Here is a 19,665-nt window from a genome sequence, read left to right as displayed (position 1 = left end):
ATCTCCTTTGAGTCTAAATCACAAAATGCAATGTGCCTTATTATAGGAGATACCACATTTGATCCATACTGCAAAATCTAGCTGGTAGTCAGTGCACCTGCTCTAAGCGTTTACAATTTAATGTTGTCGCCAAATATTTAGAGATTTGTGATTCGGGAGAGTTCTGCTGTGAGTGAAAATGTGAGAAAGTAAAATGGGTTTCAGTAAAAAATGTCTGACAATCAAATGGTTGAATAAACTTTTATTTGAAGTCATTTCCGGGTTAATAGTTGAATCCTTTGAGTCACATTTTATTTCAGTATGAAGATATGTAGAAAAAAAACCCCAGAGATGACGAGAGGCTGCTGTACAATGCAAACTTTGCTAAAAAAAAACATAAACATACAGTGATTTATTGGTTATGGTTTTAATATCCGGCGAAGTCCTCCGATCTGGGCGGTCCTCGTGATGTCCTGCCAAAAGTCATGTCTTCTTTTGCCATTTTTTTTTCAACAACAAACAAAAATGTGCCAACGAAAGCATATGTCGAACCACCGTGGACCCCGACAGCCTGCAGACTTAGCGCTAATCCTTCCTGCTGTCTCATTATCGACGCAGAGTTCTTAAAACGAAACGAAAACCAGATGCTCGTTTAAGTTTGGCTGCAGACAAAGAGGCTCGAGCCAAACCTGACAAAAACAGACAGTGAAACCGCTAAACTGTGTTTGTATTGACGGACAGAAATCAACACCTGTTATTGAAAACACGTGTGGATTTTTTTTCCCATGACCCCCTTTTTGTTTTTAGCTCCATAAAAATAGCTGGCTCTCATAAGACACCCTGTGGAAAAACCATGTTCACCCATCTGTCTTCTGCAAAAACAACAAGTTAAAATCAAAGAACAACATGTCATTTATTGTTAATCCCTTCCTTCTTTCATGGTATCAGATCCCATCACCCATTGAGGATACATTTATTTGTTTATTCCAGCTTTGAAAATAAGTTTGAATTTTTTATTTTAAAGGTGAAATGAACAACAAAACGAAACAAAGAAATCTCGTTTTCTTGTTAAAGCTGCAATGTAATGCTAATTATGGATGAGTACCAGATGAGGACACATGTCTGCTTGTTAAATTGCTTCATCAAATAACTTAAAAATACGATTTAAACAGTGGCAACAAGTGTTCTGGGATCAGTGGAGAGAAACCCAAAGTGTCCGTCCCTCGCACTTTATCAAGCGTTAGCACACAAGCATCCGACAAAAAGAAAAATCCTCGGTTAAAAGTCAAACACGAAGCACCAGAAGTTCCTGGAGAGTTTTTTTTTTTGTAGATGGCGATAACGTTCGTAGGCTGTGATGTAAACTTTGTGTCCAGAGGTGTTTCTGCAGGGGGGGGGGGGGGGTTAGTGCATGATCGTGGAAACTAAGGCAACTTCAGAAGGAGAGGATTCCCCAAATCGCCCAACATATCGTGACACGGAGAAAGATGTGTGGCAGGATGGATGAAGGACACGAGGGATCTGTCCCCCTCCTCTCCTCCCTAGGGTTTGGTGGGAGAGGAGGGGAAGAAGTGAGTAGAAAAAGGAGGAATCCTCAGCCACCTAAACAAATGTCTTTCTTTCGTGGTAGAAATATAAATAGACGAAAAGGAGGCTTGTTAAATCCCTCCTCCTCTTCATCCTTTTGTTCATCTCTATCAATACGCTTCCTTCTCGTTTTAAGAGTTTCAGAGTTTTTCCCCAACGTTTTAGCGCCGGCGCCGCGGTTACCGAGCAGGCGTGGGTCGGGTTGGTCTGTTGTCACGGAGACAACGAGGTGTTGGGGGGGCGGGGCCTCAGTCCGAGGGCACGGGGATGACGCAGATGTGCAGGAAGCTGTCGGGGTGGCTGAGGTGTTCGCTGAGCCACTGCAGAGGCGTCTCCAGCAGCGGCTCGATGCCGTGGATCACCACCTGGAAGCGCTTCGGCCCGCCTGGAGGAGAGGGGAGAGGAGGGAGGGTTAGAGCCATTTTCCTTTCATCGTTATGGCTTGAATGTTTGGCTTCATAATGTAAGGATTTAGAGTAACTATTTATTTGTGTGAGTCACACTACGGTTTAAAAGATGTTTGGAAAATCTTGCACTAATGCACATTCTCAAGATATTGAAGTGACTGTTATTTTGTATATATTGATTGTTGTGTTTTTATTTAGGTCTTAATGTGTGCATGTGTAAAAATGTGTCTTTGATTGTGTATATATACACATTTGCACACATATCTTTATATATATTTGTATGTTTGTGTTCAGGATTGTGGGAAACTGTATTTCGATCTCTCCGTCTGTTCACACAAACTGGAAGATTGACCATAAAGTTGACTTTGATTTAGGGATAGGGCAGGGGTGTCAAACTCAAAGGGCCGGTGGTAACTTTAAGACTATATAAATATACATAATCAATGTAAAATAATGTATTACTTTACAATATTTCCTCTGCATTGGATTATTATCGGATAGGGTAATAACCTCATAATGAACTACGTCTGAAAGCAGAAGTCTAGGGAAAATAATTGCAAGTCTCTTCATTGCGCATGTCACAAAATGAGATGCATTGTGGGACATGTAGTTTATGGGCAACGTTCTCCTTATTAAATTCTTTGCAAGCTCTTGTTAGGGTCACTTATTTGATGTCAAATGGTCAGGTACAACGTGCATGTCTATATGCCTATATATGGCGTGACATTGGTTCACAGCTGAGTGTGTGATTAGACGGGAAGCGGTAAAGTATTTTGACCGAAGCAAAGAGAAGCGCGTCGTAACCCACAACCCCGATAGAGCAGGGGTTCCCAAAGTGGGGGTCGCGAGATGATTACAAAATTAAAATGGAAAATTAAAAAAAATGTAATTATAAAAAAAAATGGATTCATTTTTTTTATAATTACATTTTTTTTTAAATTATTATTAATAATAACGTTTGCATAGACATTTTCAGGGGCGGACTAGCCATCTGTATAATTTCCCCGCAACGAGGCTCCCCCTTTGACAATCTCTAACTCCACAAATATCCAAAAACAATAGGCCTGCTTACCCACTCCAACAGTATATAACAAATTACAGCCTAATAATGACAGCTTAACCTTCTCTATATCGCCTCGTTCACACATTAAATCAACAATACAAATAAAACTACAGATTGTATAAGCATTTAGTTCAAATTCGATTTAAAATCCTCTCAGGTTTTACACCTCTTATTATGAAATGTAGACTACATTTATTATGTAGTATTATTTTAAACACGAGTTTATGTCCGAGCCAACAGACTCACAGATTGTTGGCTACTGAGAGAAATGCAAAATGCACCGCATGTAGTACGACACAAACCTCCGCTGTGGATTTTCAAAACAAAAGACAGTAAAACTTTGGTCGCAGGCCCAAGTTGAACTCTCTGAGGCCTGCATGGTCTAACAACAGCCTCTGATCATCAACAGACTTCATGCACTGCTTCATCAGATGCATATATTAGATAATAATCTCAATCTCACTCCTAACATCTAAATCTACTTTCAGCACGGATAAATGTTCATGAAATACATCCATTGTTTGTTCTATATGCTTCTTCAAATCCAAAAAAACACATTGTTTTTCGAGGACAGATTACAAATCGCCTGAAAATGGTACAAACAAGTGGCAACATGTTTGACGAAGGTGTTGCGCTGGGCCGTATCGTGCAATCGAAAGTGAAACTTAAGCTCGCTCCATTGCGGATATATTCCCGCGAGAGTGTGGAAAACTGAAATTAATTCACTAGTCCCCGCCCCCACTTTATTGTCAATTTTTCAGTTTGTGACAGAGAGATCGAAATACCGTTTCCCACAATCCCGAATACAAAAATACAAATATATATAAAAACATGTATATACCTGTATATACACAATCAACAGACACATTTATACATATGCACACATTAAGACACAACAATCAATATATACAAAATAACAGTCGCTTCAATATCTTTCAAAAGTTTTTTAATCTACAGCAATTGGGGTCTTGTTCCAATATTTTTGTAACTGGCTTACTTCTAACTTAAACTCCTGGATGTTGCATCATGCATCAGGATTTCCATCAAAACTACTGTTCTGATTTTCATTGAACTGGTTTGACGGATGACGTTTGTGCAAAGGGATACCAGAAATATGTGTTTGGTTAACGTTTGTTAACGTGGTGGGACATGACACCGTTCTCTGTGCTTCTAGTTCATATTTTAAAAGTAGGAAAAGTAACATTGGGAGGAAGAAATGTTGAATATTAAAAACTGTTGTCAAAAGCCAGCATAGGAACTGAAAGTATGGGAGGACATAACGGGAAGACGTTATAATGGAGAGAGAGAAATGAATACGCGGTCAAGGAGGAAATATGTAAGTTCAATGAGAAAAGGAAAAAGAAAGGAGAGCATGTAGAGAAGATAATAGATTGAAAATGAAGACTGTGTGTCACTAAAGAAAGAAGAAAGAGAAGATAAAAAGACAAAGATGAAGGTGGTGGAGAGAACAGAGGAAGAGATGGTTACATGAGGTGAGAGAGACCACATCAGACACTGCTGTGGTGGGCGAGAGAGAGAGGAGAGAAAGTACACGTGTGTGAGTGTGAGTGTGTGTGTGTGTGTGTGTGTGTGTGTGTGTGTGTGTGTGTGTGTGTGTGTGTGTGTGTGTGTGTGTGTGTGTGTGTGTGTGTGTGTGTGTGTGTGTGTGTGTGTGTGTGTGTGTGTGTTTGTGTGTGTGTTCAGTTACAGAGCGGAGGAGAGTGACAGTTGATTGTTTTTTGTGTTTGTCGTTGATAGGATTCAAACTTTTAACTCTCACTCTGACAGTTAGTGGTTTCAGAATGCCTGTGTGTGTGTGTGTGAGAGAGAGAGAGAGAGAGAGAGAGAGAGAGAGAGAGAGAGAGAGAGAGTGTGTGTGTGTGTGTGTGTGATGCCCTCCTGTGACCGACCCCGCCCGGCGCTGAAAGGCCACGACCTCAACAAAATGGTTGTTTAGGAGGAGCAACTTTCTCGACCCAGAGTTGTTTGATTTGCAGAGAGAAACATTTAGGAGCTTTTTTTTACAGAAAGCTCGTTTCAGAAAGTCAGCAAGACATGAGCAGGAAGATTCAAATGGAATAACCATCAGAGATGCATCATGGGAAATGTAGGATCCAGTCTTTCTCGAGCTTGGAACTTAGTCAGGATATTGCAGTCCGTGTGTGATTTTCAATTTAAGGCTTAAAGACAACCTGTTATTAGTTTAATGCGTTATTTCTATATTTTTAAAAATGTATTAAATTAAATAGTAACACGTATTGTTTTCAGAGCTACATCCATGCTCTTAAAATGAAATACACCAGTATCCCATGTTTCAATGGACTTGAAAACTCGACAGCCCTCTTGAAGCTAAAGTCAAGATAATTGAAGTATTAAAAAACCTCCCGCACACATTATTAACATTTTCTATTCGTATGACAACTTCAAATGTTGATTTCTACTCAGTTATTGAAGCGACTGTATCCCTGCTGCAGAATACAATTATACCTACATATTCAAAATAGCAATGTTTAGTGGCAATGTAATCTAGTCTAGCCATTTTCTGTGATTATTCTCCTTTGTCTTTGTATGAAACATTCTGGCTAGATCAGGTGTTTAATGTCCGAATGCAAATCTGTGTGTTTGAAAATAAAACTGTTTCGATTTCACTTTCAATAAAAACAAGTCACATTTTGCAAAACACAGAAAACAGTTGTGTATTATCTACAGCCTGATCATATTTCAAGGTAGTTATTTTTGCACTGCTGGAAAAAACATATTAAAAAAAGTAGTTTTTAAAATATTTTTGTATTTCTTTTTTTTTTTTTTTATGCATTGAATTTGAAGAAAGGTTATGGTCTCATACATAACAAAATGAGATACAGTAAAACTAAATGAAGCTCAGCGCAAGTTCAACCAGGGAGACCGTCTTTACTCATTAATTTACTATTTCCATGTTACCACTCTCTCTCCTCTCAATAAGTGATCGGGGGCGTCACTCCCCAGCTTAACCAATCACTTCGCTCTATTCTCACAAGCCTATCATAGCGCTCTGCTAAGCTTTTTAAATCTGCTCTCCCCTCCGACAGCTGTCATTTCAGGTGACTCGAACGCAACCCTCCTCCCCCCCTCTTCACCTCCTGTCCCTCTGAATCCAGGGTCAAGCTAAGCCCCTCCCCTTCAGACCGACCCCAACCATCCATTCACCACCACCACCAGGGTCAAGCTAAGCCCCTCCCCTTCAGACCGACCCCAACTATCCATTCACCACCACCAGGGTCAAGCTAAGCCCCTCCCCTTCAGACTGACCCCAACTATCCATTCACCACCACCAGGGTCAAGCTAAGCCCCTCCCCTTCAGACCGACCCCAACTATCCATTCACCACCACCAGGGTCAAGCTAAGCCCCTCCCCTTCAGACTGACCCCAACTATCCATTCACCACCACCAGGGTCAAGCTAAGTCCCTCCCCTTCAGACCGACTCCAACTATCCATTCACCACCACCACCAGGGTCAAGCTAAGCCCCTCCCCTTCAGACCGACCCCAACCATCCATTCACCACCACCACAAGGGTCAAGCAAAGCCCCTCCCCTTCAGACCGACTCCAACTATCCATTCACCACCACCAGGGTCAAGCTAAGCCCCTCCCCTTCAGACCGACCCCAACCATCCATTCACCACCACCACCAGAGTCAAGCTAAGCCCCTCCCCTTCAGACCGACTCCAACTATCCATTCACCACCACCAGGGTCAAGCTAAGCCCCTCCCCTTCAGACCGACCCCAACTATCCATTCACCACCACCAGGGTCAAGCTAAGCCCCTCCCCTTCAGACCGAACTCAAATATCCATTCACCACCACCAGGGTCAAGCTAAGCCCCTCCCCTTCAGACCGACCCCAACCATCCATTCACCACCACCAGGGTCAAGCTAAGCCCCTCCCCTTCAGACTGACCCCAACTATCCATTCACCACCACCAGGGTCAAGCTAAGCCCCTCCCCTTCAGACCGAACTCAAATATCGATTCACCACCACCACCAGGGTCAAGCTAAGCCCCTCCCCTTCAGAACGAAATCAAATATCCATTCACCACCACCAGGGTCTAGACCCCGGGGGGTTTCATCGGATCGGCTCTCCCCTCCCGAATGATACTCCAGCACAACGGGGCCTAATCGCCAAAACTCCATCACATTCATTTGTGTATTCCTGGCAATAAATAAGTATTCTTACATCAAAACCGTCTCTCCTGATTGAAATACAATTAAAATACTTGACATATAACTCATACAACATAAATACTCTGTCATACTTAATACACATTAATTTTCTATAAAATAATAATAGAAAATAATATTAATTATAAAACAAATAATGTTCTATATCTCACCCATTATTCACAACTATTGTCTGATAGTCCGAAAAATATGATTAACCGGATTTTTTATAATTTTAATTTATAAAGTTATCACCTTTTAACCAAGTCCTTGTGATATGTTTAATTATTGTATATTCTTATTACAAAAAATGTATTTTGGTTGTTTTTAACAGAAGTATTATTCATTTCAATTCAGGATGTTCTGCATGTGCGTGAGAAAGACAGACAGTGGGCATTTTCCCGTCTACCACGTTTCTCTCACACACACACACACACACACACACACACACACACACACCTTTTAACCAAGTCCTTGTGATATGTTTAATTATTGTATATTCTTATTACAAAATGTGTATTTTCGTTGTTGTTTTTAACAGAAGTATTATTAACGTTGGTTGAAAAATAACAAAAACATGTTAATTTCAATTCAGGATGTTCTGCATGTGCGTGAGAAAGACAGACAGTGGGCATTTTCCCGTCTACCACGTTTCTCTCAAACACACACACACACACACACACACACACACACACACACACACACACACACACACACACACACACACACACACACACACACACACACACACACACACACACACACACACACACACACACACACACACACACACACACACACACACACACACACACACACACACACACACACACACACACACACACACACACACACACACACACACACACACACACACACGACATTTTGGTTCCACGTAATATCAGGAGGACGGTTGAGACGAGGCGCTAACCGACGATGTGAGAGGCGACTCCACCCGGCACCTGCAGCAAAACTCAGCAGTTTACTTTCTGCTAAATTACAGATGTGAACGTTTCGGTCAGAGGTGACTGTGGACGTGTAATAAAGCAAAACATTGTGAAAAAATGATTAGAATCAGAAACTGGTTTATTTCCAGGTAGGTTCACACGTACGAGGAATTTGACTTGGTGTCGTGGTGCATACATAAAAGTAAAACGATTTTTAAAAACACAGATATTTTAAGACAAATATATTAACATAAAAAATAATGACACAGATAGTAAAATAAAATATAGCAGTATTTACATTGAAATAGATGGAATACAATTTACAGTCATGTATTCCAAATGTTTTTATTTAAAATATAAATGTTGACACAGGACCTTGACTGTATATTCATATTGAATTAGTTGAATAAAATAAGATGTATACATTGTTACCTAAGGACTGCAGATGGAAATTAGCTATTAGCTACAATCTGGCATAATTCACTTCTTCTCTTTTCTGAGATTAATGTATTTGTATGCATGGTCCTATAAATAAATACATACTAATGATAATTTATCAGCTGTACCAATTGTTTTTAAACTACAGTTGTGCAATTAAAGCTATTATAACAGCCTGGCTGCAATATTTCAACACAAATCATAATGTTTAATTTTCAACAACTCTATTTATTTCTCTTATTTTTTAATTAATATCTTCACTGTTGCCACCTAATATAGACATAACATTAAAAAGATGATACAGATTTAGACATGACTGGTTTATTCGAGCACCGAAAGAAGGGATTCCAACAAAAAACTAAATATTTACATTTTAATCGGCAATAAAATGCTGATTTTTTACTGTAATCAGAAGCAAACAATAACCGTATTATTTTGGATATTTTTATAGATTTGTTTTAAGAAGTAGGTTTGTGTATTGATTAATTTATCAGCTGTTTTTTAAAGTTTAGCAAGTGAAGGCCTTAATAGCTTGGCTGCTAGATTTCAACATAAACCAGAAAGTGTATTATTAGTAATCATAATTTAATTTACTGATTGTTTGTTGAATGCAGGCAGCAGATGTGTAAGTGGAAAGTGAAGAGTTAAACAATGTAGTAAATTAAATAACATTTCAACTTTAACTTCAGTATCTGTAGGTGATTTTAAAGTCACTATAGCAAGGCCAAGTGAGTAGATAACAAGTGCACTTAAAAACTAAATTGAGTCAGAATTTATTTTGTGAAATATGACGAATAAAAAATATCAAAATCCACTGATTTAGCGTGATACATGTACTCCAAACCAACACCTGTTTAAACATACGAAGACTTGTTTTGCATGGTTGGCTTTCTTCACAAAACCACAGAACCACAAGGGTGAGCAAAAATAAAATCACCAGCTTAAACCCAACTGTGCAGCAGAAACACTTTGGAGCATCACATTCTAACATCCACGTTTCTTCGTTATCATGTGTTATTTTATTCTAATGACCTTTTGCTTGTATTATTTTATAGGGAGATGACAAACGGATGTTACAATTAAATGAAAGCAAAAGGTGTGATCCTGCCTATAACACACTTTCACACTTGTTGATGAAGTTGGCTGATGTGGGCGGAGTGGGTGTATTCTTACATCTTACAGTCTCATTATGAGAAATGGGGGAAATTCACAATGGGTCACAACCCCACAACCCCTCAAAACACACACACACACACACACACACACACACACACACACACACACACACACACACACACACACACACACACACACACACACACACACACACACACACACACACACACACACACACACACACACACACACACACACACACACACACACACACACACACACACACACACACACACACACACACACACACACACACACACACACACACACACACACACACACACACACACACACAGTTTCTGTAAATCATTACACACACGTACAGTCTCACGCACATACCGATCACAATGATGTACACGGGAAAAATGCTGGATGTTGGTCATCATCAGAATGAATTACTGATACAAATATGTTGTTAATGTCTGCAGGGATTCAACATTGGGTTATTGCCTAACCAAAGTCTAACCAAAACCTTATTGAAAAAACTATTGAATTTACAGGTCCCCTATTACACTGTTTTTCATCAATATATTATAGGTCTCAGATATATCCAGAACATGTCTCTGATTGGCTGAAACACCAAACAGATCAATGCAGCATTACCCATAATCCCCTCTGTTTCAGCCCTGTTTCAAAAGTGCTGATTCTCTGTCTGTTACTTTAGATGAAAATAAGGAGCCCCTCCCCACGCCCCTCTGAGAGACATTTGGTTACAAAGAACTCAATGGTGCTCTAGGACAGTGGTTCCCAACCTGGTTCCCAGCCTGGTTCCCAACCTGGGCCCCCCCCCCCCCTCGGGGTGGCGCAAAAGATCGCAGGGGGGCGCCAGGCCTCAGATGATTTGAGGCCAAATATCATATTTTTTACATATAATTGTAATGCAATACATGATTGTCACTAAAAAGCCTTGTCTCTACATTACAATAAAATATAAAAAAGAATTGATTCATTCATTTGAATACAAATTCAAGTTAGTATTAAAGGCATAAAAAGAAAGACATTTATAATTTTTTCTTAAATAGAAATGTTTCTTCTGCCCGTAAAGCGTCCAAACTGGGCTTGTCTGGATAAGCGCATTTTTAAAACATAGTCATTGTCCATGCCGGTTTCAGTTGGATTATTTGTCTCAGTTGCTCCGATCAGATCGGTCTCCTCCATTTTGTAGATTATTTATGACTTTTGAATCCACATAAACACGTCGGCAAAATCCGTGTGTGTGTGTGTGTGTGTGTGTGTGTGTGTGTGTGTGTGTGTGTGTGTGTGTGTGTGTGTGTGTGTGTGTGTGTGTGTGTGTGTGTGTGTGTGTGTGTGTGTGTGTGTGTGTGTGTGTGGGAGGAGAGCAACTTCCAACCGGAGTCATTTGGGGGGGCTCTTGGGAAAAAAAACTCTGCTCTAGGAGGAGATTCAGGAGATAAGGGGGGGGGGGGGGTACCTTGGTTGCTGATTGGCTAATGGTTACTCAAGACAAAACATCGTTATGACATCATAAAGTGGCCAAAATCTGATCAGCTGATTTTCAGACAGGTTTTTATAGAAATGGATCAAAAAGAGAGAGAATCTTTGTTCCTGAAACTTTCAGAGTCTCTTTCCACAGAGGGGACACATGTTGATGAAGAAGAGACATGGAGAAGAGGGGACACATGTTGATGTAGAAGAGACATGGAGAAGAGGGGACACATGTTGATGTAGAAGAGACATGAAGAAGAGGGGACACATGTTGATGTAGAAGATACATGAAGAAGAGGGGACACATGTTGATGTAGAAGATACATGAAGAAGAGGGGACACATGTTGATGTAGAAGAGACACTAAGAAGAGGGGACACATGTTGATGAAGAAGAGACATGGAGAAGAGGGGACACATGTTGATGTAGAAGAGACATGAAGAAGAGGGGACACATGTTGATGTAGAAGATACATGAAGAAGAGGGGACACATGTTGATGTAGAAGAGACATGAAGGAGAGGGGACACATGTTGATGTAGAAGAGACATGAAGAAGAGGGGACACATGTTGATGTAGAAGAGACATGGAGAAGAGGGGACACATGTTGATGTAGAAGAGACATGAAGAAGAGGGGACACATGTTGATGTAGAAGAGACATGAAGAAGAGGGGACACATGTTGATGTAGAAGAGACATGAAGAAGAGGGGACACATGTTGATGTAGAAGAGACATGAAGAAGAGGGGACACATGTTGATGTAGAAGAGACATGAAGAAGAAGGGACACATGTTGATGTAGAAGAGACATGAAGGAGAGGGGACACATGTTGATGTAGAAGAGACATGAAGGAGAGGGGACACATGTTGATGTAGAAGAGACATGGAGAAGAGGGGACACATGCTGATGTAGAAGAGACATGAAGAAGAGGGGACACATGTTGATGTAAGAGAGACATGGAGAAGAGGGGACACATGTTGATGTAGAAGAGACATGGAGAAGAGGGGACACATGTTGATGTAGAAGAGACATGAAGAAGTGGATTTTGTATAATAGGTGACCTTTAAAACAAGGGAACCGGTGTTAAAATGCTAACTTATTTCCGTGTTTAGGGCTCGTTCTGTTTGACCCTCTCAGGAACAGCTCAAGCTGAAAGCCACAGGCATGACAACCATCGGCAGATATGTGACGTGAAAGAAGAAAACAGTGATGGATGATGATATTTACTTTTCCCAGTTTGACTAACGCTCCGACCGGCGCTCCATTATCAGCAGGAACGATTGCGTTTGAGGCCAACAAACAGAGAGTGATCACAACATCAATATCTGGGAGAGTTTAGTCTAGCAAATATTTCCGCTGTCAGCTTTCAAAAGATCCAAAAGACAGCGTGTTCAATAATCAGTCTAAAGTTTAAAGCAATCATTGTTTGGATTGTTATATCCTGTTGTTTGGACATCGGCCACAATCAGCTTGTATTGTGAAAGTGTGTTCGTCCTCCATAATAATGTACTACTTTAAAGCAATGCTGACGTATTTCTGTTTTGGGTAAATGCTGAGTTATAACAATAACAGAGACTCAGGGCCTTTTTAACTAAACCAAACAATTATGCGTAATACTCTAATAATGAAATGATTTGCCAGAAAAAAACAACTGGAAGTAATTTAAGTTTTAACTGTTTCAACTAAGAAACATGCAAACTCTCAATTTGACCTTTACCTATAAAAATACTGTTTGTTTTACTGGGTCAAGATTAGGGATGGGAATTTGAATATTCGACCCCCCAAAAAAAGGTTAACCGATTAACCGAAAAGTATATGTCCTATCAAATAAAATAAATGTGGATTTTTTTTTTACAAAAAATTAAGAAATTAATTTTGAAAAATAAATAAATAAATGTTCAAATAAGTATAGAAACCAAGTCGAATTTGTAAAAATGTATTGAACTGGTGATCACAGTTTGAACAGTTGACAGTTATAGGCCTACAGCTTTCATGCTTCAAACATAACTTGGTTTTCTGATGGATTTGGACATAAACGCGAGTGAAGTATAACCGAATATTTAAATAATCGTTCCGATCCCTAGTTAAGATCCATTTGTAAAAAATGTAATTAATGTATTTAATGATAAGTGAAAGTTGATTATTAGAATAGTATAAAAGGGCCCTATAATATTTGTCTTTATTGTTCTCATACTGCCTGTGCTGCAACACCTCTTTTCACCCTCTGTTTGAAACCAGAGCCCAGTCTGCTCTGATTGGTTAGCTGGCCGGCTCTGTTGTGATTGGTCAACCGCTTAGAGATGTCCCGCCCTTTTCCCTATCATGTACAATGTGTTGGACACAAGTGTTACAGTGTGATGTTACTATGTTCAGGAAGTAAACAATGGAGTCCAATGGAGGCGTTTCAGGCAGGGGGGGGGGCGGGGGGGGGAGCATTTACATGCACTAAAACATATATAACCCACTACAGGGGAGGGAACCCCCCCAAACAAACATGATAAGGCCTCTTTAATTGAGAACAAACCCCAACATCCCTGGCTGATGTGATCCAACTTGGAACCAAGTAAGTTGAAAAGCACTTCTTCCAAACCACAATCAAATCATTAAAACACACACACACACACACACACACACACACACACACACACACACACACACACACACACACACACACACACACACACACACACACACACACACACACACACACACACACACACACACACACACACACACACACACACACACACACACACACACACACACACACACACACACACACACACACACACACACACACACACACACACACACACACACACACACACACACACACACACACACACACACACACACACACTGTGGTTGAGTAGCACACGCCCGCCGGCCAAGACGACATGTTTTGTCAGCCGAGTGAAGCCAACCACTATTTAGTACGACCGCAACGCTGCAGAGTCGAACAAACAGTCTGAAGTGTGACTGGCAGCCGGTCAGACGGACAGAAATACTGAATGACAGACTGCTGGCATGCAGCATCGTGAGAGAAAAACTGTGTGCAAGCAATGATTCATTTCTTTTTTCATCAATGAACCGACAGGGGAACAAAATGTTTGAAAAAAAAGGGGATTTCTGTTCATTCTCCAGAGTTTAAATATGTGTTCTCATGTTTTTAAAAGTAATTATATGTGTTTCTTTTGCACTGTCTAAATGCTTTTAATGTTTTTGTAAAGCACGTTGAACTGCCTCGTGCTGAAATATGATAGCTAGATAAACCTGCCTTGCCTTTAGGGCATTGATGCAGCCTGTAGGGGGAGGGGCTTGTGAAGTGAAGTGAAGTGGGTTGTACTACAGATGTGAGAGGCATGGGGGACGTGGGGGACGTGGGAGGAGGAGGGAAGGGGAAGGATGGATGTGTGGATTTGTCACTTAAAAAGTAGCGAGGGGTAGGTGTGTGTTCACAATCGGGTGGGGGAATTTCCTCTGATTAATCCCTGACAATAATCATAGCGTGGGTTGTTCATGATTGGGCTCACCTCAGACAAAAACCTGCAAAAAATCAAGTCTGCTTACGAGAACTACAGTATCTGTCACTACACGTAGGCACGTCATGTGTGGGCAGCACCCCCGTCCAGGTTGTGATTTCAATAGCAAAGCCGGAATCCTGACAAACCCTTTTCTCGATAACACACCTGGGCGAAAAACAAAAACAAGAAGGAAGAATAGACGTCAAGGATGACCGCTGGTTACAGTAACTAAATTATTGTTTTGTTTCCAGCAGCTTGGGGGAAACCGACTGTTCGTCCATCGCTCGAGAACGATTTGGGAATCCCCCTTTCTTTCTTCCTCTTTAATTCAAGCCACCCCCGTTTGTTTGCTGCGGCTGCTGCTGCTGCTTTCTGGGTCCCTCAGGGGTCAGCCCCAATCCTCTCTCAGACATAACAGAGGAGGGGATTGTATGAAAAACCTTATTTGATGTTGGGAAGATCACAGAGACATGAAGCACCCCAGATTTTCTTTGTGTTGTACATTAGGGTCCCGGCAGAAAAAGAAAAAGTCCTCTGAACTTTTCAACAATACTACCAGCAAACCCGAACGCCCCGCCCGAGTCCCTGAACACACGTCCCGGTCTCTCTAATCCAAACACGCCGCCATAATCTCCCGCTATCATCCCGACTCATCTGCCAGCCGAGGAAGTGGTGGAAACCAAACAAACGACAAGAGACAAAAGGAACACTTTCACCTTGATCAGCCAGGCAGGCAGACTCCAGAGGGAGGGAGGAGGGCAGAGAAAAGCAGAGGTTTAAACGTCAAAGACATGAAAGACGTCTACAGCAGACAGGGAAGAGGGTGAAGACTACACCTGAGAGAGAGATGGAGGATCAAAGAGGGATCAAGAGTCTTAGATCGGGTAAACTAAAGAGGGAAAGAGAGTAAGATGATATCTCCGTCTGCACCCAACGAGAGATTCTAAGCAAGACTTTGGACTACCGTGCAAATGAGAGGACTTTATAACAGCTGGGTTTAGGTGGATTGTGATCCCCCAAATATCGCCCTAGTGCTCGGCTGTTATAGTTTAAAGCTAACGGACGCTATTCGTGCATGAAGCCAAAACAAAGACGTTTAACCGTATGAACTAAAGGCTTTGCAAACATGACAGAGACCGTTAGGATCATGTATGCTGATAATCACTGGTAGGGGAAATTTTATTATATATTATTAAAGCCATGCCTATAAATATCAGTATTTATTGAAGATTCTCTGATGTTTTTGGCCTTGTTGAAGTAACAATACACAGAGAAACAGAAGAAAAACCGGTTTGAATTGGGCAAATGACTTGAACAAACTGTTTTGAGCAACAGCCGATATAATCCAAGAGTGTCGATTTTTATTTGAGCGGGCAAAAGCACCTTGTAAAAAAGAGAACCCACCTGTTCCTGATAAAGAGTGCAAGGCGAGACAAGAGATTAGTCTCTTATAGCCTCAGGTATTTGATCCACCTGTCTTTAACATTAATGATCCATGAGCAACTAATCAATTATAAAATGTACCCAAAATCTGTTTCCTACCAGGGGGTGAATTAGAAATGATGACCGACCTGCTGCGTGTATTTGTGGATGTGTTATCATGTGCACAGTAGCTACAGTGTAGATATGAAAAGCTGAAGTCACGGGCTTCTCCAACCAGTGTTCATTTTGGCAGCTATTTTTGATTTAGTTTTTAGACAAATTAGTTTTAGTCACATTTTAGTCCTTTTTATACTCAAAACGTTTTAGTCCAGTTTTAGTCTATGAAAAATCATTAAGTTTTAGTCAACTTTTAGTCAAAATGTTTTCTCGCTTTAAACCAATTCAGTTAGGCAAATACAGGAATCTGACATTGGAATCAAGGTGACAGCATCAAGTGTTGACATTCCTAAAGCAACATTTCACTCTCTTAACACTTTACTTGTGTAATATATCTAGGGATGGGTATCGTTAAGGTTTTTACTACTACTCTTAAAAATCTGTGTGCACGCCGCTGCAGCGTGTTTGTTAGGCCCCGCCCCCCCCACACAGAGAGACAGAGGCCCCGCGCCCCCACACAGAGAGACAGACAGGCCCCGCCCCCCCACACAGAGAGACAGACAGGCCCCGCCCCCGCACACAGACAGACAGGCCCCGCCCCCCACACAGAGAGACTCCGCCCCCCACACAGAGAGACAGACAGGCCCCGCCCCCCGCACACAGACGAGACAGAGAGGCCCCGCCCCCCCCGCACAGAGAGACACCGCCCCCCCCACACAGAGAGACAGACAGGCCCCGCCCCCCCACACAGAGAGACAGACAGGCCCCGCCCCCCTACACAGAGAGACAGACAGGCCCCGCCCCCCGCACACAGACGAGACACTGGGAGATCGCTCTTCTGGAGTGAAGAGAGCGGAAATAATGATATTGAAAGTTAGAAACGTAAGATGCATTTTGACAGACAAGATGGACACTTGGGGGAAAATATGCTGCATTTTGAAAGTGTCTGATAGTCCACCATTAACACCTTAGTCCCATCTCGTCTCGTCAACGAAAACTAAATATACATTTCGTGATAGTTTTTATTATCAAGAATCTATTTTTAGCTCGTCATCGTTTCGTCTTAGTTGTGTAAAAAAGGTCATAGTTTTCGTTGACGTAATTAACACTGCCTCCAACAGAGCAACATGAATATATATAGGACATAAAACAGATTGAACCAATGCAAAGAGTGAAAGAAATAACAACAGAAATAAAATAGTGCAAGAGAATGTTTTGAGATGTGTAAAAATAAAATAGAAATAGTGCAAGAAGAGTCTATATACACGTAAATGGAATATGATATAAATTAATTACCAGATGAAAGTTATTAAGTGACTGTAATGCAAAAAATACTGACTGTGACAATTGTAAAACTTGGACATCTAAGGGTCTTTGATCTGACAATCACTAACCAACTATGTTTGTGAAAAAGCCTGAGGAATATTTCACATAACGAAAACAAAACGGTTTTCAGCTTTGTAAAAATCTGCTTGTTTTCAAAAGTGTAAATTCAAAGGTTTTCACTACTTTCTGCAAGATCTAGCTGAATGTACGGCGACATGTTTATGGTGGTGATGTGGACAAAATGAGAGTGAATGTGAGACAGACAGAGAAGGGGGGGGGGTGTTAATGTCTCCCCCGTGCAGGTGAGTCTCCTGCGGGTCCTCTGTCCTAACACCCTATTGTCTCCTTATCTACTTCCTCTCTCCTCCTCTGCAGACGCTGCCTGTTTAGACTGCCGCTCGATCGCCCTCTCTGTCTCCTCTCATCTCTTCTTTCATTATATCTATCACACACTCTCTCTATCTCTCTCTCACTCACACACACACACACACACACACACACACACACACACACACACACACACACACACACACACACACACACACACACACACACACACACACACACACACACACACACACACACACACACACACACACACACACACACACACACACACACACACACACACACACACACACACACACACACACACACACACACACACACACACACACACACACACACACACACACACACACACACACACACACTCTCTCTCTCACACACTCTCTCTCTCCACAGCTGCAGCTAAACCGTACGCCACGAGTGCGAACAGGACTTATGGACCTGTTGTCCAGGTGTATATTTAAAGGTTTGGCCTACTGTTTACACGTAGACTGACATGGATTACATATAGTTTATACAGTGTGTGTGTGTGTGTGTGTGTGTGTGTGTGTGTGTGTGTGTGTGTGTGTGTGTGTGTGTGTGTGTGTGTGTGTGTGTGTGTGTGTGTGTGTGTGTGTGTTATTAATCAGTTTTACTCTGAACCAATGCATGTGTATGTACTGTTCTTGACGTGAGGAATATATTTATCATACTATGTTTCCTAGCTTGGGTTTTGCTCCATATTACAAAGAAATAACGTTGAATCAAATAGAATACAAATATGTGTATAACATAAGAGGTTAAAGTTCAAATGTGCACACTGTCCTGCAATGTCCGAGAGTCCACCATTTAGTCCCGTCAACGAAAACTAAATATACATTTCGTCATAGTTTTCACCATCAATAATCTATTTTTAGCTCGTCATCGTCTTAGTCTTGTAAAAAAAGTCGTTGACGAACATTTTTCGTCATAGTTTTCGTTGACGAAATTAACACTGATCCCTAAACCACTAAAATGCAGTTCAACAATTGACTTAACCTGATCTTGAAAATGACTTCAGCAACGACGTATAAAAGTACAACTATAAACAAAGCTACTCTCCATCTATATGTTTAGCCCCCCGCTCTCTTCACCTCTTCCTGTTTGAGCGCTCTGACTTCACATCCCTTCTGTAGTTTACTCCTAATCTCTTCATGCTTCCTTTATTTATATCCTCCCATCATCTCCTCTCCTCCACCAACACTTGTTTTGGCAACTGCCCCCATTTCCCCTCATCTAGCCCCCCAGTGTGTGTGTGTGTTATCTGAGAGAGTGGATCTCTGACATGCCTCGTGCTTCTGTGTAAATACGATAAAGCTCAGAGGAGAAGTGCCTCCTTTCTTCTCTCGCTTCAGGAAGATGACAGGGCATATAATGTCCAAGGAAACCAAAATTAAAACACGGTCACTAGTGGACTTTTACTGTTAGCTGCTCCAAAACGATTGGCATGATTCAAGCTTGTGTGAGTGTATGAATGTGTGATCCCAGAAGGAGATATTGCTAGCCATAAGATTAGATATTGTACAATGCCTTTGACTTTTTATGCTGTTGCAAAAAAATCCCAAATTGGGCTCAAGAAAGTACATCTTATATTATCTTAAGTTGTTGCAGCATGTTTTCAAGGCATTGCAAGTTAAAAATATAATGAAGGTCAACAGTAAATATATACTGGGGA

At 41.3% G+C, this 19,665-nt stretch overlaps 1 protein-coding gene across 1 annotated transcript in view; it reads right to left on the bottom strand.

The window, feature by feature from the left end:
- Nucleotides 1-226: 226 nt before the first annotated feature.
- Nucleotides 227-19,665, bottom strand: part of atg5 (ATG5 autophagy related 5 homolog) — a 49,189-nt gene continuing 29,750 nt past the window's right edge. The window contains exon 8 of the mRNA XM_079640032.1: nucleotides 227-1,951. Coding sequence (XP_079496158.1) covers nucleotides 1,815-1,951 — 137 coding nt within the window. The 3' untranslated portion in view covers nucleotides 227-1,814. The remainder of the gene's footprint in view (nucleotides 1,952-19,665) is intronic.

The sequence above is a fragment of the Notothenia rossii genome (genome assembly GCF_949606895.1).
Source record: "Notothenia rossii genome assembly, chromosome: 7".
NCBI classification, from domain to species: Eukaryota; Metazoa; Chordata; class Actinopteri; order Perciformes; family Nototheniidae; genus Notothenia; species Notothenia rossii.
Note: the sequence above shows the minus strand (reverse complement) of the source record. Positions and strands in the feature narration are given on the sequence as shown.